Genomic DNA, 24,194 nt, shown 5'->3' on the forward strand with positions numbered 1-24,194 from the left:
AGAACTCCATGTGAAGTAGATACTAGATGGTCTAGAATAGCAGAAGTAGGTGAATACACCTTATTTAAATCTAATGGAGTTGATCCCGAGGATTATTTCAAATAAATGTGGAGTTTTGAACCTATTAGTGACTAATACAGATATGGTTTTTATGTGTCTCATTATCCTGACTGGAAATATGAATTTAGAAACTTACTGCAAAAAATTACATAATTTGTAGATTCAAGAGATACAATTATGTAATATTAAAAAGTATTATTAGGCATATGTGCTCTTTCCCTAGGTTCTAATATTCTCATTGGTATAAGTATTATATATCTATATCTGACAAGTGCGGATGAAGAAAAAAAACAAAAGTTTGATAAACAAAAAGATGGTTTCTAAACAACTATAAAATTAGCCTAAATAGGTATTGCCGTCTTTCAACTGATAAATGTAAATGATTATATAGGTGCCTTTTAAAGTGCAGCAAACAATAAAGTTTCAGATAATAGATCAAATACAATTATTACAGATATTGGAGATTATTTGCATAATAAAGTCTACATAGCTGACAGAAATCTTATCATAGGAAATGTTGTTGGATTATTCTTTAGTTTAATTTCTCTTATCTATACTATTTATTAAGCAAAAAAGAAACAACAATGAATGTATCAATAGCTTTTTTTGATGAACTACTATTTATAGAAAATCGAATAAATAATAAATTAGTTATTCTTATCCTAAAAAATGTAAAAATTAACCAAAAAATTTAATAAATAAAAAATATTTTTAAAAAAAATTAATTATAAATATTTAAGTTCAAACATAACCAAATAAATTTGTAAATATTTAAGCAGCAAAGCAAATATATATATATATGTATAAATAAGTAAGTAAAAAACTGATTTATCTTTTAAAAAATATATTTATATCATAGCATTGTAGAAAAATTTCACTCCAGACGAAATACCTAGAGAGAGGGTGTGTAAAAATCATATTACATATTTATGATGAAAAGAAAACAATACTATATAAAACATATTATATTAAAGGATTCAAATATATTTATTTTTATCAGCCTTATTTCATCACTTATTTATCAAAAGAAATACATTTTAAAAGCAACTAATCTTTTTAATTTAAGGCACTTTGCTTTAAATTATTTTAATTTCTCAATATCGTTGTCACTATTAATATAAATTAGTGTAAATTACTAAAAAAATAAATAAAATATTTTTATATTAAATCAAAAATAATAAAGATGTTAACAAAATATAAAAAAGATAAATAAATAAAAAAAAATTAGATAATAAATAAATGAAAAGAGTTAGTTATATCGCTTAGAATTAATTTTTATATTCAAAAATATCACAATCCAAAATAAATAAATGTTTTTACCTTAGATCAAGTTTCAAATTTAGGAGATTAGTGCAATATCCTAAACCAGAAACTAAGCCTTATGCACCTTCATCATCTAATCCATTCATACTTTTTAAATATTGAAGAAAAAATATAAAGTTAATTAGTAAGTTAGAAACAAAAATGAATAAAAAATATGAAATAATAAGAAATTAATTAATAAAATTAAAACTTTAAAATGATAAAAATGAGTTAAATTAACAGACAAAGAAATAAAAAAAACGATCAAAATAAAATAAAAAAAAATAAATTAAACCTAATAAGTAAGTTAAATCAGTTAGTTATATTTTTTTAAATTAATTTTTATATTAAAAAAAATCACACTAAATAAATAAACTGTTTTTACCCTAGATTAAGTTTCAAATTTAGGAGATTAGTGCACTTTCCTAAACTAAAACCTAAGCTTGATGCCCCTATTGCACCAATTTAATTGTCCCTTTTTCAATATTGAAGAAAAAATATATAGTTAATTAGTTATTTAAAAAGAAAAAATGAAGAAAAAATATGAAATGAATTAATAATAAAAGCAAAACTTGAAAATGAAAAAATGAGTTAAATTAATAAACAAAGAAACAAACAAATAAAAAATACAAGCAAAATAAAAAAAATAAATCAAATAAAAAGCTAATAAATAAATCATTAAAAACAGTTACTTACATTGTTTTAAATTCATTTTTATTTTGAAAAATATCACAATCCAAAACAAATAAACTGTTTTTACCCTAGATCAAGTGTCAAATTTGATAGATTAGTGCACTTTCCCAAACCAGAACCTAAGCCCAATGCTCCAGCACTAATTTTATTCATCCTTATTTAAAATTGAAGAAAAAATATATAGTTAATTAGTTGGTTAGAAGGAAGTATGAAGAAAAAATATGAAATAATAAGTAAGTAAGAAATGAATTTTGAAAAAATTATTTAAATTAAAAAACAAGCAAATAAATAAAAAATAAAAAGAAGAATAAAAATAGATCAAATAAAAAGCTAACAAATAAATAAGTTAATACTGTTAGTTATATTATTTTAAGCTCATTTTTTATTCAAAAATATCATAATCCAAAACCAATAAATTTTTTTACCAAAGAACAAGTTATAAATTCGAGAGATTAATGCATTTTGCTAAAGAAGAACTTAAGCCTGATGAACCTTTATCACCAATTTAATTTTCACTTTTTAAATTTTGAGAAAATAATAGTTAATTAGTTAGTTAGAAGGAAAAATTGAAAAAAAATATGAAATAATAAAAAATGAATTTAATAGTTAAATAAAACTTGAAAATATAAAAATGAGTTAAGTTATAAGCAAATAAATAAATAAATATTACAAGAAGAATAAAAAAAAAGAAAAATAAATCAAATAAAAAGCTAATAATTAATTAAAGTAAAACAGTAAGATTTATTATTTTAAATTCAAAAATATCACATTCCAAAACAAATAATCTGTGTTTACCCTAGATCAAGTTTCAAATTTAAGAGGTTAGTACACTTTGCTAAACCATAAGCTAAGCCAGATGCACCTTCATCGCCAATTTTATTTTACCTTTTTAAATATTGAATAAAATATATAAAGTTATTTAGTAGAAGTAAAAAATAAAGAAAAGAAATTTAATAATAAGAATAGTATGAATAAATAATAAAAGTAAAACTTGAAAATTAAAAAATGAGTTAAATTAACAAAAAAACACAGAAATAAATTAATTAAAAAAAATAAGCAGGATAAAAAAGGACAAATCAAATAAAAGCTAATAAATAATTTAAATCAGTTAGTTATATTATTTTAAATCAAAACGAATAAATTTTTTTTACTATAGATTAAGTGCCAAATTTGAGAGATTAGTGAATTTTGCTAAACAATAACCTAAGCCTGATGAACCTTCATTACCAATTTAATTTTCCCTTTTTAAATATTGAAGAAAATAATAGTTAATTAGTTAGTTAGTTAGTTAGTTAGTTAAAAGGATAAAATCAAAAAAAAAATGAAATAATTAAACAAAACTAGAAAATATAAAAATGAGTTAAATTAACAAACAAATAAATAAATAAAAACAAAATTAATCAAATAAAAAGGTAATAAAAAATATAAGTTAAAACAGTTAGTAATATTATTTTAAATTCATTTTAATATTCAAAAATATCACAATTCAAAACAAATAAACTTTTTTTACTTCAGATTAAGTGTCAAATTTGAGAGATTAATGCACTTTACTAAATAAGAACCTAAGCTTGAAGCACCAATTGAACCAATTTTATTTTTCCTTTTTAAATATTGAAGAAAAAATATGAAATAATAAGATATGTATCATTGATAAATAATAAAGCAAAACATTATAATAGAAAAATAAGGTAAATTAAAAAATAAACAAAGAAATAAATCAATAAAAAAGCATGCAAAAATAATAAAAAAAAGAAAATTAATCAATAAAATAAATTAATAAGTTAAAGCATTTAATAATATTATTTTATAATAATTTTTATATTCAAAAATATCACAATCCAAAACAAATAAACTGTTTTTACCTTAGATTAAGTGTTAAATTAGAGAGATTAGTGCACTTTCCTAAGCCAGAACCTATGCCTGATGCACCAATTGAACTAATTTGATTTAGCCTATTTAAATATTGAAGAAAATAAAAATAGTTAATTTGTTAGTTAGAAAGAAAAAAAAAGTTTATGAAATAATAAGATATAAATTTTTAATTAATAATAAAAGTAAAAATTCAAAATTCAAAAAGAAAAGATAAATTAAATTAAATTAGCAAGCAAGCAAGCAAGTAAGTAAGTAAACAAGCAAGCAAAGAAAGAAAGAAAGAAATAACAAACGCAATTACAGTAAAAAATTAAATTAAATTAGAAGCTGATAAATAAAAAAATTAAAATAGTTAGAGATATTATTTTAATTAATTTTAATATTCAAAAATATCACAATCCAAAACAAACAAACAAACTATTTTTACTCTAGAACAAGTACCAAATTTGAAAGATTAGTGCACTTTGCTAAACCTTAACTTAAACTTGATGCACCTCCGTCACCAATTTCATTACTACTTTTTAAATATTGAAGAAAAACATAAAGTTAATTAGTGAGTTAGTAGTTAAATAAGAAGAAATGTTATGAAATTAATTAATAATAAATAAAAAAAGCAAAACTTGAAAATATAAAAATGAGTTAAATGAATAAACAAATAAATAAATAAATAAAAACCACAAAAAAAATAAATAAATAAATCAAATAAAAGCTAATAAATATATTAGTTAAAGCAGTTAGTTATATTATTTTAAATTCATTTTTATATACTAAAATATTACAATCCAAAACAGATAAATTGTTGTTACCTTAGTTTAAGTGTCAAATTTAAGAGATTATTGCAGTTTCCTAAAGAAGAACCTAAACCTGAGGCACTAATTGCACTAATTTGATTTAGCCTTTTTAAATATTAATAGTTAATTAGTTAGTTAAAATGAAAAAAAATATATCAAATAATAAGAAATGGATTATCTAATTAACAATAAAAGCAATACTTGAAAATGAAAAAATGAGTTAAATTAGAAAAAAGAAATAAATAAATAAAAAAAGCACAAAAAAAAAAATACAGTTAGTTATACTGTTTTAAATTCATTTTTATATTCAAATATAGAGGTGGGAATCGATTCAAAATAATAGATAAACTGATTATATAAAAACTCGATTATTTTTTAATAGCATAAGTTTTGATAAATTTTGAGGATGGATATGGGAGGGGTATGGTATTATGAAACATATGATATAAATATATTGTAAAGATTATTTTATTAGTTAAAATAAAATGTCTTTTCTATAAAATTAAATTAAAAAGAAAAAAATAATGTAATAAAATATTTTTTAATAATATATTGAAATAGTTTTTAATTTAATAAAATGGATTTTAATTTTGATATCGCTTCAAAAATAGAAAATTGAATCGATCAAAAAATATATTCGATTTCTATTCAAAAATATCACAATCCAAAACTATTAAACTATTTTTACTCTAGAACAAGTCTCAAATTTGAGAGGTTAGTACACTTTCCTAAACCAAAACTTAAGCTTTATGCACCTTCATCACCAATTTTATTTTCACTTTTTAAATATTGAAGAAAAAAAAAAAAAGTTAATTAGTTAGTTGGAAAAAATGAAGAAAAAATATGAAATAATAAGAATTTATGAATTAATAAATAATAAAAGCAAAACTTGTTAATGTTAAAATGAGTTAAATTAACAAACAAATAAAAAAAAGAAAAAAAACATCAAATCTAATAAATAAATAAATAAGTTAAAGCAACTAGTTATATTATTTTAAATTCATTTTTATATTCAAAAACATCACAATCAAAACATACAAACTATTTTTACCTTAGATTAAGGTTCAAATTTGAGAGATTAGTGCACTTTCCTAAACCAGAACCTATGCCTGATGCACCAATTCCGCCAATTTAATTTTTCCTTTTTAAATATTGAAGAAAAATTAAGAGTTAATTAGTTAGATAGAAGGAAAAAATGAAAAAAAATTTGTGTTTTTACCCTAGATTTAGTGCCAAATTTGAGAGATTAGTGCACTTTGCTAAACCAGAAACTATGCCTGATGCACCAGTTGGGTCAATTTAATTTCTCCTTTTTAAATATTGAAGAAAAATAAAGATTTAATTAGCTATTAAAAGAAAAAATGAAGAAAAAATTTAAATAATATGAAATGAATTAATAATAAAAATAATAATTCAAAATCAAAAAATGAGTTAAATTAAAGAAATAAATAAATAATTAAAAAGCACAAGAAAAAAAAAATAAATAAATCAAATAAAAGCTATTAAATAAATAAGTAAAAGCAGTAGTTATATTATTTTTATATTTAAAAATATCACAATCCAAAACAAATAAACTATTTATACCTTAGATTAAGTGTCAAATTTGAGAGATTATTACACTTTCCTAGACCAGAACCTAAGCCTGATGCACCAATCGCGCCAATTTAATTTTTACTTTTTAAATATTGAAGAAAAATTAAGAGTTAATTAATTAGTTAAAAGGAAAGAATGAAGAATAAATATGGAATAATAAAAAAAATGAAATTCTAAATAAAAGCGAAAATTTAAATGAAAAAATTAGTTAAATGAACAAACGACAAACAAATAAATTAATAAATAAATAAAAAAGACACCAGCAGAATAAAAAAAAAAAAATTAAATCAAATAAAAAGCTAATAAAAAAATATTAGTTAAAACAATTAATTATATTTTTTTAAATTCATTTTTAGATTCAAAAATATCATAATCCAAAACAAATAAACTGTTTTTACCTTAGATCAAGTGTCAAATTTGAGAGATTAATCTAATTTCCTAAACCATAACTTAAGATTAATGCGCCTTCATCATCTATATTATTTTTCCTTTTTTATATTGAAGAAAAAATAAACAGATAATTTGTTAATTCGAAGGAAAAAATGAAGAAAAAATGCAAAACAAAAAATAAATAATAATCTATATAAAAATTGAATGATAATTAATTTAAAATAATTAAATGATATCTCTCTAAATAAAATAAAGATTAATAATATTAACAAATCAAATATACTTACTTATTTTCCAGATTAATATGGAGAACCTAAAGCGATTAAAATGAAGTGCTAAAAAACTTTTGTTGTCAATAAATATAAATTGAAATAATATTAATAAAAAGTAAATATTTACTTCTTTTAGATTGTTAAAATATTATTTCTATTATATCATTTGTTTTATTTTATTTTTCAAAAATGATGACTATCAATTTATGCAAATTTAATTAATTATAAATATATTGATAAATTAATTAACTTTTATATCAATATAAAAAAACACAAATAAATTTTAAAAATTATTAACGATGACTATTTTTTAAAATTGCAAAGTGCTATATATTTTAGGTTAATTTATCTGATTACAGTATATTAAAATATGAAACATATTATATTAAAGTATTCAAATATATTTATATTTATTGGCCTTATCACCACTTATTTTTCATATAAAATACATTTTAAAATTAACTAATCTTTTTAATTAAAGGCATTTTGCTTTCAATTATTTTAATTTCTCAATATTGTTGTCGCTATTAATATAAATTAGATTAAATTACTAAAAAAATAAATAAAATATTTTTATTTTAAATCAAAAATAATAAAGATATATAAAAAATAAAAAAAGATAAATAATTCAAAATAACTAGATAATAAATAAATGAAAAGAGTTAGCTATATCTTCAAATTAATTTTTATATTTAAAAACATCACAAATCAAAATAAATAAACAGTTTTTACCCTAGATCAAGTTTCAAACTTAGGAGATTAGTACACTTTCCTAAACCAGAAACTAAGCCTGATGCACCTTCATCATCTATTTCATTCATTCTTTTTAATTATTAATGAAAAAATATAAAGTTAATTAGTAAGTTAAAAACAAAAATGAAGAAAAAATATGAAATAATAAGAAATTAATTAATAAAATTAAAACTTTAAAATGAGAAAATGAGTTAAATTAACAGACAAAAAAATAAATAAAAAAACAATCAAAATAAAATAAAAAAATAAATCAAATTAAACCTAATAAGTAAATGAAATCAGTTAGTTTTTTTATTTTAAATTAATTTTTATACTCAAAAAAATATCAATCCAAAATAAATAAACTGTTTTTACCCTATATCAAGTTTCAAATTTAGGAGATTAGTGCACTTTCCTAAACCAGAACCCAAGCCTAATGCCCCAATAGCATTAATTTAATTGTCCCTTTTTAATGTTGAAGAAAAAATATATAGTTAATTAGTTATTTAGAAGGAAATAATGAAGAAGAAATATGAAATAATAAGAAATTAATTAATAATAAAAGCAAAACTTGATAATGAAATAATGAGTTAAATTATCAAACAAAGAAACAAATAAATAAATAAAAAATACAAGCAGAATAAAAAAAATAATTCAAATAAAAAGCTAATAAACAAATCAGTAAACACAGTTAGTTACATTATTTTAAATTCATTTTTATTTTGAAAAATATCACAATCCAAAACAAATAAACTGTTTTTACCCTAGATGAAGTGTCAAATTTGATAGATTAGTGCACTTTCCTAAACCGGAACCTAAGTCTGATGCACCAGCACTAATTTCATTCATCCTTTATAAATATTGAAGAAAAAATAAAGAGTTAATTAGTTGGTTAGAAGGAAATATGAATAAAATTTATAAATAATAAAAAATGAATTATGAAAAAATTAGTTAAATTAACAAACAAGCAAATAAATAAAAAATAACAAGAAGAATAAAAAAAGAAAAATAAATCAAATAAAAAGCTAATAAATAAATAAGTTAAACTGTTAGTTATATTATTTTAAACTCATTTTTGAATTCAAAAATATCATAATCAATACTAATACATTTTTTTTACCATAGGTTAAGTGTCAAATTTGAGAGATTAGTGCATTTTGCTAAACAAGAACCTAAGCCTGATGAACCTTCATCGCCAATTTAATTTTCCCTTTTTAAATATGGAAGAAAATAATATTTAATTAGTTAGAAGGACGAATTGAAAAAAATATATGAAATAATAAAAAATGAATTTAATAGTTAAATAAAATTTGAAAATATAAAAATAATATAAATTATAAGCAAATAAATAAATATTACAAGAAGAATAAAAAAAAAGAAAAATAAATCAAATAAAAATCTAATAATTAATTAATGTAAAACAATAAGATTTATTATTTAAATTCATTTTTAAATTCAAAAATATCACAATCCAAAATAAATAATTTTTTTTACCATAGACTAAGTTTCAAATTTGAGAGATTAGTGCATTTTGCTAAACAAGAACCTAAGCCTTATGAACCTTCATCGCCAATTTAATTTAATCTTTTTAAATGTTGGAGATAATAATATTTAATTAGTTAATAAAATGGAAAAATTGAAAAAAATATATGAAATAATAAAAAATGAATTTAATAGTTAAATAAAACTTGAAAATATAAAAATCAGTTAAATTATAAGCAAATAAATAAATAAATATTACAAGAACAATAAAAAAAAAGAAAAATAAATCAAATAAAAAGATAATAAATAATTAAAGTAAAGCAGTAAGATTTATCATTTTAAATTAATTTTTAAATTCAAAAATATCACAATCCAAATCAAATAATCTATTTTTACCCTAGACAAAGTGTCAAATTTAAGAGGTTTTTTTGTCCAAAATCTATTAAAAAAGGGAGGGGTGTAAAAATGAACCTAGCAGGCGTGGCAGGCGTGGCATGCTTGTGCTTAGTGAACTTAGTGAACTTAGACTGTAAAATATGAAATTTCTTAAATTCATATGTAAAGCATATAAAAAGAAAAAGAAAAAATAAAAACACTTAATAAATACATAATAATATAAAGAAAAATATATAAAAAAATTATAATGAAAAAAAAAAATAAAATAAAATAAAATATAATTAATTTTAAGATGTATTCTGAGTGCATTTATATGTGCGAGTATTTCTATTCTATTCTATCACCAATTTTATTTTTCCTTTTTAAATATTGAAGAAAAAATGTCAAATTATTTAGTAGAAAAAATATACAAAAATAAGAAAAGTATGAATAAATAATAAAAGCAAAACATGAAAAGCAAAGAAATAAATAAATTAAAAAACACATGCAGGACAAAAAAAGGAAAAATCAAATAAAAGCTAATAAATAAATAATTTAAACCAGTTAGTTATATTATTTTAAATTCATTTTTATGTTCAAAAATATCATAATCCAAAACAAATATACTATTTTTACTCTAAATGAAGTGTCAATTTTGAGAGATTAGTGCATTTTGCTAAGCAAGAACCTAAGCCTGATGAACCTTCATCACCAATTTAATTTACCCTTTTAAATATTGAAGAAAATAATAGTTAATTAGTTAGTTAGTGAGAAGGAAAAATTGAAAAAAAATAAATTTAGTAGTTAAATAAAACTTGAAAATATAAAACTGAGTTCAATTATAAGCAATTAAATATTACAAGTTGAATAAAAAAAAAAGCTAATAATTTATTAAAGTAAAACAGTAAGATTTATTATTTTAAATTAATTTTTAAATTCAAAAATATCACAATCCAAAACAAAATCTGTTTTTACATTAGATAAAGTGTCAAATTTAAGAGGTTAGTACACTTTGCTAAACCAGTAGCTAAGCCTGATGAGCCTTCTTCACCAATTTTATTTTTCCTTTTTAAATATTGAAGAAAAAATATAAAGTTATTTAGTAGAAGCAAAAAATAAAGAAAAAATATGTAATAAAAAGAAAAGTATGAATAAATAATAAAAACAAAACTTGAAAATAAAAAAATTAGTTAAATTAACAAAAAAAAAGAAATTAATTAGTTAAAAAAAACAACCAGGATAAAAAAAGGACAAATCAAATAAAAAGTTAATAAATAAATAATTGAAAGCAGTTATTTTTTTTATTTTAAATTCATTTTTATATTCAAAAATATCATAATCCTAAACGAATAAACTGTTTTTACCCTAAATCAAGTGTCAAATTTGAGAGATTAGTGCATTTTGCTAAACAAAAACCTAAGCCTGATGAACCTTCATCACCAATTTAATTTTCCCTTTTTAAATATTGAATAAAATAATAGTTAATTAGTTAGTTAGTTAGTTCGAATTAAAAATTGAAAAAAATATGAAATAATAAAAAACGAATTTAATTTTTAAATAAAACTTGATAATATAAAAATAAGTTAAATTAACAAACAAATAAATAAATAAAAACAAAATCATAAAAAGCTAATAAAGATATTAGTTAAACAGTTAGTATTATTATTCTAAATTAATTTTAATATTCAAAAATATCCCAATTCAAAACAAATCAACTTTTTTTACCTTAGATCAAGTGTTAAATTTGAGAGATTAGTGCACTTTAATAAATCAGAACCTATGCCTGATGCTCCTTTATAACAAATTACATTTTTACTTTTAAATATTGAAGAAAAAATAGATAGATAATTAATTATTTAGCATGAAAAAATGAAGAAATACTATGAAATAATAAGAAATGTATTAGAAATAAATAATAAAAGCAAAATATGAAAATATAAAAATAAGGTAAATTAAAAAATAAATTTACAAATAAATAAATAAAAACACAAGCAGAATAACAAAAATGAAAATTAATCAATAAAATCAAATATATTAATAAGTTAAAGCATTTAGTTTTTTTTAATTTTTTATTTTCAAAAATATCGCAATCCAAAACAAATAAACTATTTTTACCTTAGATTAAGTGTTAAATTAGAGAGATTTGTATACTTTCCTAAGCTAGAACCTAAGCCTGATGTACCACTTGCACTAATTTGATTTAACCTTTTTAAATATTGAAGAAAAAATTAAAAAGTTAGTTATATTGTTTTAATTCATTTTAATATTCAAAAATATCACAATCCAAAACAAACAAATTATTTTTACTCTAGAACAAGTTTCAAATTTGAGAGATTAGTGCATTTTGCTAAACCAGAACTTAAACCTAATGCACCTCCATCACCAATTTCATTTATTCTTTATAAATATTGAAGAAAAAATAAAGAGTAAATTAGTTAGTTGGAAAACATGAAGAAAAAATTTGAAATAATTAGAAATGTATGAATTAAAAAATAATAAAAGCAAAACTTGAAAATGTAAAATTAATTAAATTAACAAACAAATAAAAAAATAAAAAACATAAGCAGAATAAAAAAAGAAAAATAAATAAAATAAAATATATTAAATAGATAAATAAGTAAAAGCAACTAGTGATATTATTTTAAATTCATTTTTATATTCAATAATATCACAATCCAAAACAAACAAACTATATTTACCTTAGATTAAGTGTTAAATTTGAGAGATTATTGCACTTTCCTAAGCCAGAACCTATGCCTGAAGCGCCAATTGCTTCAATATAATTTTACCTTTTTAAATATTGAAAAAAAAATAAAGAGTTAATTAGTTATTTGAAGGAAAAATGAAGAAAAAATATATTTTTTTACCCTATATCAAGTGTTAAATTTGAGAGATTATTGCACTTTCCTAAGCCAGAACCTATGCCTGAAGCGCCAATTGGGCCAATTTAATTTTCCCTTTTTAAATATTGAAAAAAAAAAAATAAAGAGTTAATTAGTTAGTTAGAAGGAAAAAATGAAGAAAAAATAAATGTTTTTACCCTATATCAAGTGTTAAATTTGAGAGATTAGTGCACTTTGCTAAACCAGAACCTAAGTCTGATGCACCAATTGCACTTATTTTATTTCTCCTTTTTAAATATTGAGAAAAAATAAATAGTTAATTAGCTAGTTAGAAGGAAAAAATGAAGAAAAATATGAAATAAAATGAAATGAATTACTAATAAAAAGAAAAATTCAAAATGAAAATGAGTTAAATTAAAGAAATAAATAAATAAAAAACTCAAGAAAAAAAAAGAAAAATAAATCAAATAAAAGCTATTAAATAAATAAGTTAAAGTAATTAGTTATATTATTTTAAATTCATTTTTATTTTCAAAGATATTACAATCTGTTACAAATAAACTATTTTTACCTTAGATTAAGTGTCAAATTTGAGAGATTATTGCACTTTCCTAAACCAGAACCGATGCCTGATGCACCAATTTTTCCAATTGCCCTAATTACCTCAATTTAATTATTCCTTCTTACATATTGAAGAAAAAATAAAGAGTTAATTAGTTAGATAGAAAGAAAAAATGAAGAAAAAATATGAAATAATAAAAAATGAAATTATAAATAAAAGCAAAAATTTTAATTGAAAAAATGAATTAAATTAACAAATAAACAAAATAAATAAATAAATAAAAAACAATAGCAGAATAAAAATAATAAAATTAAATCAAATAAAACGCTAATAAAAAATTATAAGTTAAAACAATTAGTTATATTGTTTTTAAATTAATTTTTGAATTCAAAAGTATCATAATCGAAAACAAATAAACTCTTTTTACCTTAGATCAAGTGTCAAATTTGAGAGATTAATGCACTAGCCTAAACCATAACTTAAGATTAATGCATCTTCATCACTAATATTATTTTTTCTTTTTAATATTGAAGAAAAAATAAAGAGATAATTAGTTGGTTAGAAGGAAAAAATGAAGAAAAAATGTAAAGTAAAAAATAAATAATCATCTATAATTGAATGATAATTAAAATAAAATAATTAAAAACTATGTGTATAAATAAAATAAAAATTAGTAACACTAATAAATCTAATATACTTACTTATTTTCCAGATGGATATGGAGAACCTAAAATGATTAAAGTTAAGTGCTAAAAAACTTTTGTTGTCATTAAATATAAATTGAAATAATATAAATAAAAAGTAAATATTTACTTCTTTAAGATTGTTAAAATATTATTTCTATTATATCATTTGTTTTATTTTATTTTTCAAAAATATTGAATATATAGCAATTTATGGAAATTTAATTAATTAATTATAAATATATTAATAAATTAATTAACTTTTATTTCAAATTAATTCAGACAAAAAGAAAAATAAATTTTAAAAATTATCAAATACAAATTAAAAAATATTGTTTTAGGAAGAGAAATCACAAAAAAGCTAAAAGTTAAAGTAAAATTAATTTTATTAAATCTTAATATTTCTATTAAAAATTTGTTTTTTCTTATAAAACTAGTAAGAATCAAAAACGGGTATTCATATGTTGATAAATTCTATTTATTAATATACTTAAATTTTTATCAAACAATTTAAATATATTGTATATTTAGGTTTTAGTCCATTAATGAAGTGAATTTAAATACATTTAATACAGATATCATTAAAATTTTTTGAAAGAAATAAATCGATCAAAAATTAGAATTAGTTACTAGATACAAATATTAGTTATTTAATATTTATTTATTGATTGATAAAGAATATTATTCTAAGTAAATTTATATCAATCTTTATAATTAATTTTTCAATCAAATTTTTAATTAATTTTAGACTTTTTTTATAATTTTTAACAAACAAATCTTAATTAATTTTTAAATTTAAATAAAATTTATGGTATATTAATATTTTATGAAGTTAATTTCAATTTTAACTTTTTTAGGAAACAATAATAATAAACACACTATCACTATCTGAGAAGAAAATTTTTGTTTATTTTGAGAATTACTATTTTAATATATTTTCAAACTTATTTGCATGGAATAACATCAAATTAAGTGTAAACTTTTTAAAAAATATCTCAAAATTTTTTAATAATTAAATTTGTCTATTTATCAGATTTTTTTTTCTTTTGAAAGATAGTTTTGTTGAGAAAGTTGCTCTATAAACTTTTAAGCTTTATATTTTAGATTATATTATTAAATTTATTAATTTAACTTGGATTTACTTTAAAATTATTTCTAATTTGAATTTAGAAAGTAAAAGAAAAGGATTCTATGACTTTTCCTTAAATCTTCTTTCGGAATTCATAAAAGCAGTATTAATTTATATATTCACTAATAGATTCTTTCTTTCTTTCTTTATTTATTTCTGACAACTAAATATACAATCGTGAGAAAAGAAATGAAATCTAAATAAGTTTTTTTTTGAATTTATTTGTTGTTTTAGTTAAAAGAATAGTAAAAGGAATTCATTCATTTGTTCATTAATTGTAAAGCCTTTAAATAATGATCAAACTTTTTTATAAGTATTATAAATAATTTAATAAATACATTTAAAACAAATCAAAAGATTAAAAATCGAATAAAGAAATGAGAATTACTTTTGTATTTTTATTGGCAATGCTAGGTGTTAGCATGGCCATAATAAACCAGAATTTCCATTATAATTCTACGAAGTAGTTGAATTTGACTTAAGTTAAATAGCTTTTCTCTAAATTCAAAGCTGAACACAAGAAATTCTATAACTTTTTAGAAGAACAAAGGCGCTTTGAAATATTTAGATAGAATTTAGACATAATTTCCGAACTGAACTAAGTCGAAGAAGGCACTGCTGAATATGGAATCACTTAGTTTTCTGATATGACAACAGAAGAATTTAAATCATAAATTTTAATTCCTTCTACCTATGCTAGAAACTTCACTGGTTCTAGATACCATGGATTCTAAAAAATTTCATAAGATGCTCCCACTTCTTACGATTGGCGTGATCATGGAGCTGTTACTCCTGTTAAGAATTAGGGTACTGTTGGTACTTGTTGGACTTTCTCAACAACTGGTAACATTGAAGGCTAATGGTTCTTGGCTGGTAATCCTTTAGTTTCTTTGAGTGAAGAACAAATTGTTGATTGTGATGGTTCTTAAGAACCTTCTACAGGTCATGCAGATTGTGGTGTTTTTGGTGGATGGCCTTATCTTGCCTTTGATTATGTTATTAATGCTGGTGGCCTTCCTTCAGAAGAGACTTATCCCTACTGCGTTGGTAATGGAGGTTGTTACCCATGTCCTGCTCCTGGATACAATGAAACTTTATGTGGACCTGCAGTTCCTTATTGCAACGCTACTGCTTACCCTTGCAGACAAGGATAAGTTCCAATTGCAGCAAAAATTGAAGACTGGAAGGCTTTATCCAAAGATGAAGACTCTATTAAGCAATAACTCTTTGAAATAGGTCCTCTCTCTGTTGCTCTCGATGCTTCTTATCTATAATTTTACAAAAAAGGTATTTCTGCACCAAAATTCTGCTCTAAGACTACCCTAAATCACGCAGTTCTTTTGACTGGTTATGGTATTGATAATGGTGTTGAATTCTGGAATGTCAAGAACAGTTGGGGAGCTAAATGGGGAGAATAAGGTTATTTCCGTCTAAAAAGAGGTGTTGGAATGTGTGGTATTAATACTTAAGTTGCTACTGCAATTGTTAGCAAGTAAGCTTACTCTGAAAAGTTTATGGAATATGAAGATTATGAACAACCATATTGAATATTTAAATGAAAATTGATTAATTATTGACTTCTATATATTATATATCAAACAAAATATAATCCATAAATTTATAAAATCAAATTCATTAATTAATTTACTAACAACATACATGATTTCATTCATAAATTGATAAATATTTACCACAAATTTAAATGACTCTTTTTCAACAATAATAAATACTTAAATTTCTTTTTTTTAAATTAAGCTGCCTAAAAAGTAATCAAAAAATATTTTTAAGCATTTCTGTCTTAAAATAAAAAAGGTTAATAAATTTAAATAGTTAATTAATACAATTTTCTATTATTCCACAAAAAATTCAAATACTTATTTCTGTTTTCATAATAATATAATTTTACTTTTAAATTATGTTAAGTTTTAAGCAATTTAATCACTTTTTAAACAAATTTTCAAAGTAAAATTGGAAAACTTCTTTTCAAATATAAAAACTAAATGAGTTTATTTTTTATAAAATAATTTAAAAGCAATAAATATCTAATTAATAAAATACTATTATTATATTAGTTTAAAAGAATAATTAAAAAAAATTAAAAATAAATATTTTTAATATTAATTCATTATTTATCAAATTATAATTGCAACTATTTATCTGCTTTAACTCTAATACTGTTTAGTTTCTATGCACAAGTATATAATTAATTAATTTATTTATTTATTTATTTTTATTATTTGATCATCATAGGATTCCAACATTAAAGTCAAGAGCAGGGGAAGTGGAAAGTCTTGAAGTAAGGATTTCGTAACCTCCTTCAGTAATAACAAGTGTGTGTTCGAATTAACTACTTCTTTAACCATCAGCAGTAACCTTTTTATAGTTAAGTATATTGAAAATGTTTTGATAAAATATATTTTTTTACAGCAGTCCAGTCATCAGGCCATAAGACATCTTGGTGAGTACCCTGGTTAATCATAGGCTCTATAGTAAAAACGTGACCAACTTTCATGAAATTAGGAGCCTTATTTTTGGGGTAGTGAGGAATGGTAGGCATAATGTGGAAAAGATTACCAATACCATGTCCACAATAAGTTCTATTGATTTCTAAACCCCTTTCGTGAATATACTTACCAATAATATTACCGACATCTCTATACATAGTACCAGGCTTGCAAATTTTGATGGCTTCTTCTAAACATCTATATGAATGTTCTACCTATAAAAGTTAATATTTTTTAAGAGATTAGTTATTTTAAGCAATTAATTAATAATTTTGATTTATTGATCAATCAATCGATTGAAAATATTTATTATATTTTTTTAGAATAATGGCAATAGATTCAATATCTATGCTATTAGCACTGTCAAGAATAAGAAAAATAAATATACATTTTGATTATTTTCTTCAACTTTAAATATTTATTTTTTTTTTCATAGTTTTTTCATTTAGATTTGCATTTCAATAAACTGATCCAAAATAATAAATTTATTTGTGAAGATAATTTGAATTAATTACCAAATAAGCAGATGATTCAGCAACTTTACCTACATGATAAGTTTCATTTAAATCTGTATGATAGCCAAATTTATAAAGAGAAATATCTAAGTTGACTATATCTCCTTCTTCAAGAGGTCTATCATCTGGAATACCATGGCAAATAACTTCGTTAACACTAGTACAAATACTCTTGGGGAAATTGTGATAGTTTAGAGGTGAGGGATATGCATCATTTTCAATAATGAATTGATGAACTGCCTTATCAATTTCATCGGTAGTGATACCTGGTCTAACAAGACTGTGACCTAAGTCAAGAGCTTATCTGCCTATTATAATTTAAAGCAATAAATAAATATTTAATTTCTTAATCAATATTATAAAATAGTATTCATTCAATAAGCTAGTAGAAATGCTAATTTTAACATTTTTTATTTTAAAATTTCATTTAATAGCTTGCTTTTATATAAATGTTCAATTATTTACCCAACAAAGAAACCTTTCTCATCTTTTCAATATCTTCGAATGATTTTACTTCAATAACTTTGTTTGTGAATTTGGAGTTTATTTCATCGTTAGGAATACCGCTTGTAGCATAATCAGGCTTTTTAATGTGCTCAGGTACATACAATCTAGGGGATATTTTTCCTGGTCTTAAAGTACCCTAAATCATTAAAAAAATAGATTTAACTTCATGATAAATCTTTAATTGCGTAATTGCAATTATATAATTGACAAACATTTTACTGTATAATTGAATTTGCTTTTAGCAACAGCTTATTCTTCCTCTAAATATTAATAATTAAAATATTTTTTAATTTATTGCTGGCTGATATTCTATTCTTTTGCTTGTTTTTCATTCTAAAAAATTACATTTTTTATGGAATAGCTTATGAATTGGCCAGAAAGTTTTAAAACAATCTTGTGAGCAGAAATAAGAAGGAGCTAATCCTAACTTAAGACAAGTAGGGCAATGCATACTTGCAGGTTTTCCACAACCTATAGTGCTGCAAGATTGGAGAACTTGAGACTTAGGCTTATCTTCAGTTGTTTTTTCTGTTGTGGTTGTATCTTTGACGTCCATTTATCTACTTTTTACTAACTAATTTACTAACCAAAGTAATTATGATTAACTATTAAATTTGCAAAATTAATCTGTATTTATATTATAATTAAATTAATTCTTTCTAAGAAGATCTCTCATTAATTACTTAAATTAGTAATTAGAGTATAAAAATTTTAAGCGAAAGTAGTAATTAAAGATTTGTTTATTTTAATTTAATATAATAATCTCAAAATAAAAAATACTTAGTTATGTTAGACATATTGCTAATAAAAATAAATCAATTAAACCCTATTCTAAAAATTAATAAAATAGTTATTAATGGTATAATTAATACACAAAAAAAATAATTCTAACTTAATCTTATAAATGCTTTTTAATATATTATTATAACAAATTTATCTTAGAAAAATAAAAAAATAATAGTTGTTTATCGAGTCTACAATTTAATTAATATCATTTTTTATTTATTTAGCAAGTATTTTTAATAAATTAAAAATTAATTGATTAAATTCTATTTTACAATACCTGTTGTAAAATCAGATAGTATGAGTTGCTTTTGAAATATTAAATTTAAAAATATTTTTTATTTATTTCTCAATTTGAATTACTTCTCTCAACTAACAATTATTCTATCTATCTTTTTGAATAAAACTACACTATCCAAGCAAGTAACTTCAAAAAATATTTTTAAATTAGAAAAATATTTTTAAGATTTAAATAATTTAAGTGTATTTAATTCGAAAATATAATTAGCGTTTTTATTATTTAAATATAAAATTTAAGTCATGTCAAATGTTGGTTTGAAAAATATTATTTGTTAAAAAAAGATGCTGTTTGAAATAAAAATATATGATAATTACAAAGAAGGATAATAGGTAACTTTTAATTTAATAAAATCTATTAAATTAACAAATTTCTATTTAAGATACAATTTTTTAATATTGTATCCAAAAATATTATTTGTTAAAAAAAGATGTTGTCTTAAATAAAAATATACGATAATTACATATAAGGCTAATTAATAGATAAATTTTAATCTAATAAAATCTATTAAAATAACTAATTTTTTTGTGATACATAGGTCTATCATTCTAAACTCATCGCTCACCCATTAAATTTAAATAGTTTTTTTGAATTTTTTAAGCTAATTTTTTGACTTATTATTTATCATAAAGCAATCAATAAATACTATGAATTATTCTTTGAATTTTATTTTTTAATTTTTAAAATATACAGATAAATTCCATTAGTTACTTATTTATCCATTAAAATATGAATAAAATTTTTAAAAATTATTTTAAATTTTGTAAAATGATAAAACAAAAATACAAAAATAAGTTTATCTTAGTATATAAATACTACAAAGTCTACAAAAGAATATCGAAAAATTTTGTAAAGAATTATGCTTTTTGATATCAAATTAATGAAAATAGTAAACTAAGAATAGAAGAAAATAAAATTAATAGAAATAACTCTTTAAATTAAATGATCGATAAGCTTCTAATCACTTTAAAAAATTTATATATATACTTTAATTTCTCTTAGATAGTTGCAAACTCAATCAAGGCCATGTTTAGAAATTATAACAAAAATTAGACAATTTTTTGAAGTTTTTTGTTATTAAATATTTGGTCCTAATTATTGCTAAATCTCAGTAAGTTTGTATGTCTTTTATATTAATTTTGTGAGACTGAAAACAAAATGATAAACAAATAAAAAAAATACCAGAGACAATTTATTAAAATTAGTTAACTTTAATATTTTAAATATTTTATGGTAAAATGATTATAGATAAACCTAATTTACTTATTCTTTTATATTTGTCTCTTTGCTTCTTTCTTTTATCTAAGTTACTAAAATAAAAAGTCTACAAATAATTTTGAAACATTATGGCTAATGCTGAATTTTAGTTTAGAAAATTAAACTATTTATTCAAATTAATGAATAACAGAAACAATTAGGCCTTAAGTTAGTTATCTTTAAGCACTTTTAATCTAAATCCACAATATTTTTAAGTATTTTACAACTAACATTTTAATTATGACGCACACTAATAATTTAAGATTATAAATGAATTTATGGTAAAAATGAACTTGTACACTATGAAAATTAAATTATTGATTAAAATAATGAATAATAGAAACAAAATTGCTTTATCTTATCTTTGAGTACTTTTTAATAATTCACGATATTTTTAAGTATTTAGCATCTTATATTCAAATTTTGGCAATAATAATTTAAGGATTTTAAATGAGTTTCTGGTAAAATTAAACATGAATATTATGAAATTGAAAATTAGAGAGTGATTACATTTTTTAATTAGGTTTTTGTGATATCGTAATTTATATAAAATCAATCATGCTTATATCTAAAATTTAATTGCAAATATATATAAGTTTAAAATTAATATGACTATAAAAATGATCACTTCTTGATAATTTTTGAGCATCGCTCATCTTTACTTATCAGAGATTTTTAAGAATATTTATATAAAAAATAAAAGCTTTTATTATTCACATATTTATGGTCTATTTATTTCAAATTTTACAATTATTTCATGTATTAATTATGATATTTATAAAAAGTCTACAATTTTGATGCTTACTATTATAAGAGTTCCTAAAATATCTTCAAATTATTTCACGAAAACAATCAATCAACATATTTGTAAATTTTAAATCATATATCATGTTAAATTTTAACCAAAAAATATTTCATTTTTAATTTTTTAATAGAGTTTTTTATTTTAGTTTAATAATGATTTTATAAAATTTTTAAGTATGAATTTATTGCGTAAAAATAAAATCTAAAATATTTAAATTAAAACAGATAAATAAGTAAAAGCAGAATAATATATATATTTATTGATAAGATTATTAAAAATATTTCATAAAAAAAATTGCTATGAATCTAAAATTATTCAAAAAATAATTTCTTTTGTAATCCAATAATCATTTTATTGAAAATTAGGAAAAAACAAAGTATTTTCTAATTTTGGTTATATTCATTTAAAAAAATGAAAAACAATCTTGAATAATTTCCTTACTAAATCAAAAAAAAATTATCAATGTTTGTTCAAGATGATTATGAGAAGAATATCACATAAATATTTTATATTTATCTTTAATTTGTAAATTATTAATTTTCGAATTATCTATTTACATTAAATTTAGATTACAAATTTGGAAATGCTGAAAAATAAATAGTAAAAATTGTAATTTTTTACTTCTTATATTTAGTGCTCAATATATTTATTTATTTGTTTCTTGTTCAAATGATAAAAAAGGTATAAAAAAGAGGTTTTAATTTAAGTTTATAATTGATTTTAATTAAATAAATAAATAAAATTAAATGAAATTAAAAACTACTTTACTATTCTTGATAATAGCAGGATTTTTGCCTTTGATTTTAGCTGGCTCTTGCCGCTTTTATACTGACAAAGATGGTAATTGCGTATCAAAGTGTGTGTATCCTTAAATAGGAAATGCTGATACTAAAACTTGTTTGACTGATGATAGTTATTGTACTTAATTTTTCATCTAAACCTACAATGTCTGTTCAAGCTAGTGTCCAAAAGGATTTGCTATAAAAGCTGCATAAGGAAAAAAATACTAATATTGTATTCCTTGCTAATTCTAAGATGAAAACGAAAAATGCTATGAGACTTGTCCATTTGATATGATTACAGACTATACTACTCAAAAATGCTTGAGTTCCCCTTCTTAGTGTTAAGCTTACTTTATTAGGGAATCATAAGCTTGCATATCTGTATGTCCTCCTACTTATATTGTTGATAACACTCAAACTCCGAAACTATGTGTTAACTGTTATGCTAGTGGAGCTTGTGCTACAAACAATGATGGAAATTAGAAACCAAGCATTGATAATAATAACAATAACAATGGAAACTCAGGTGCTATTAAGAATATTTCCTGTAATCTTTATCTTGCAGCTAATATGTATGAATGTTTGCCTTCATGTCCTCAATAATAGATTGCTTTACCTTAAGTTTAAGGCTAATCTTACATCTAATGTTAGTTGTGTCCTCCTTCTTTGCCTTATGTCAGCAATGATGGATCTACTTGTGTTAATTAATGCAATATTGGGGAAGTTTTGTACATGTAAAATTGTATTTTAATTTCTCAATGCAAATTTAATGTCTATACAGATGATAATAAAAACTAATGGTGTGTTAAAAATTGTCCTCCTAATTAGATGCCTGTTTAAGTTAAAGATTAACAATATAGCATTTGCTAGTCTTGCTCTGCTGATAAATTCTTTGATCCTTTATTAAATTAATGTGCTGATACTTGTCCAATCTAAGATGCAACTGGAAAATTTTGTTTACCAAGTATAAAGAGTTGTAATGGCTACATATCAATTGATTAAAAGAAATGCTTAGCAAACTGCCCTTCAGATTAGTATGCTGAGAAGGGATAAAACTTTAATTAATTCTAATGTGTTGCTGAATGCTAAAAGGGTCATTTCATTTTAACAGAAAATAAAGATAATATTGTGACTAATTATTGTGTTGAAACTTGTCCCTTTTTTTAATTTGTTGGAGCAAATAATACCTGTAGTCCAATAACTTAATGCACTAATTACTTGTCTATGGATGGATTAACCTGCCTTACTTCATGTCCAGCTGGATAATTCCCTTAATTACTACCTACTTAGAAATTATTAACATGCTTGCCCTGTATGCAAAAGCTTTCTTCAGATGGTAAATCTTGTAATGATAGCTGTGGTACTGATGAACTATATGATGTTTAACTTAGATAATGCTAAAATTAATCTTAATGTACAGGAATAAAATAAGATGGTATGTGCTTAACTCAATGCTAACTAGGTTATGTCCTCTCTATGGATAGCGCTATCAAAACTTGTGTGCCTATAAGTAGCTGTGCTAGTTATGTGTCAGCTGATAGATAGTCTTGTGTTAAAACCTGCGGACCTGATGAGGGTATAATGCCTTTGACTAATTAGTTATTCTGTGTTATTTGTCCCTTAGGCTTAGATACAGATGGAATAAGCTGCAGATCAAAATGTCCAAGCAGTTAAATATTTGATATTGCTAGCTTATCTTGTAAAGATATCAATAAATGCACCGGTATATTGAGTGCTAATGGATAAAGATGTGTTAGTGAGTGCCAATTTCCTGAAGTAAAACCTTCCCCATAAGCTACTTAATGTGCTTACAAGTGTGAAAGTGGTCAACTATTATAAGAAAATGGTGTATGTATAGATCCTAGTAATTGTACAGGTTACTAATCATCTAATGGATAATATTGCGTTTAAAATTGCAACTATATGCTTGAAATTGTAGGTGATTCAAATTCTACTCCAAAAAC

The 24,194-nt window shown here is 21.3% G+C and overlaps 4 protein-coding genes across 4 annotated transcripts in view; 2 read left to right on the top strand and 2 right to left on the bottom strand. All coding sequences in view use genetic code 6, as the record gives it.

The window, feature by feature from the left end:
- Positions 1-1,081: 1,081 nt before the first annotated feature.
- On the bottom strand, positions 1,082-13,819 carry TTHERM_00016580 (hypothetical protein; the record flags this gene model as incomplete). Its single annotated transcript, XM_001008437.3, has 34 exons — positions 1,082-1,169; positions 1,381-1,470; positions 1,748-1,837; positions 2,123-2,209; positions 2,481-2,570; positions 2,851-2,940; positions 3,207-3,296; positions 3,566-3,655; positions 3,918-4,007; positions 4,355-4,444; positions 4,734-4,823; positions 5,407-5,496; positions 5,770-5,859; positions 5,938-6,027; positions 6,303-6,392; positions 6,710-6,799; positions 7,706-7,795; positions 8,081-8,170; positions 8,469-8,555; positions 8,826-8,915; positions 9,200-9,289; positions 10,199-10,288; positions 10,538-10,627; positions 10,927-11,016; positions 11,288-11,377; positions 11,678-11,767; positions 11,870-11,959; positions 12,262-12,351; positions 12,430-12,519; positions 12,603-12,692; positions 12,977-13,084; positions 13,395-13,484; positions 13,669-13,724; positions 13,781-13,819. The coding sequence occupies 34 exons, from the start codon at positions 13,817-13,819 to the stop codon at positions 1,082-1,084; spliced, it is 2,985 nt and encodes a 994-aa protein (XP_001008437.3).
- A 1,337-nt stretch (positions 13,820-15,156) lies between these two features.
- Positions 15,157-16,326, top strand: TTHERM_00016590 (papain family cysteine protease; the record flags this gene model as incomplete). Its single annotated transcript, XM_001008438.3, has 1 exon — positions 15,157-16,326. The coding sequence occupies one exon, from the start codon at positions 15,157-15,159 to the stop codon at positions 16,324-16,326; it is 1,170 nt and encodes a 389-aa protein (XP_001008438.1).
- Positions 16,327-17,023: 697 nt separating this feature from the next.
- On the bottom strand, positions 17,024-18,861 carry TTHERM_00016600 (methionine aminopeptidase; the record flags this gene model as incomplete). Its single annotated transcript, XM_001008439.1, has 6 exons — positions 17,024-17,152; positions 17,205-17,498; positions 17,799-18,106; positions 18,264-18,441; positions 18,525-18,565; positions 18,651-18,861. 6 exons carry the CDS (start codon positions 18,859-18,861, stop codon positions 17,024-17,026), a joined length of 1,161 nt encoding a protein of 386 aa, XP_001008439.1.
- Positions 18,862-22,194: 3,333 nt separating this feature from the next.
- The window catches only part of TTHERM_00016610 (transmembrane protein, putative), a gene marked incomplete at both ends in the record, with an annotated part of 2,610 nt that continues 610 nt past the window's right edge, over positions 22,195-24,194 (top strand). The window contains one exon of the mRNA XM_001008440.3: positions 22,195-24,194. This exon is cut by the window's right edge and continues 610 nt beyond it. Coding sequence (XP_001008440.3) covers positions 22,195-24,194 — 2,000 coding nt within the window.

The sequence above is a fragment of the Tetrahymena thermophila genome (genome assembly GCF_000189635.1).
Source record: "Tetrahymena thermophila SB210 genomic scaffold scf_8254803, whole genome shotgun sequence".
NCBI lineage: Eukaryota > Ciliophora > Oligohymenophorea > Hymenostomatida > Tetrahymenidae > Tetrahymena > Tetrahymena thermophila.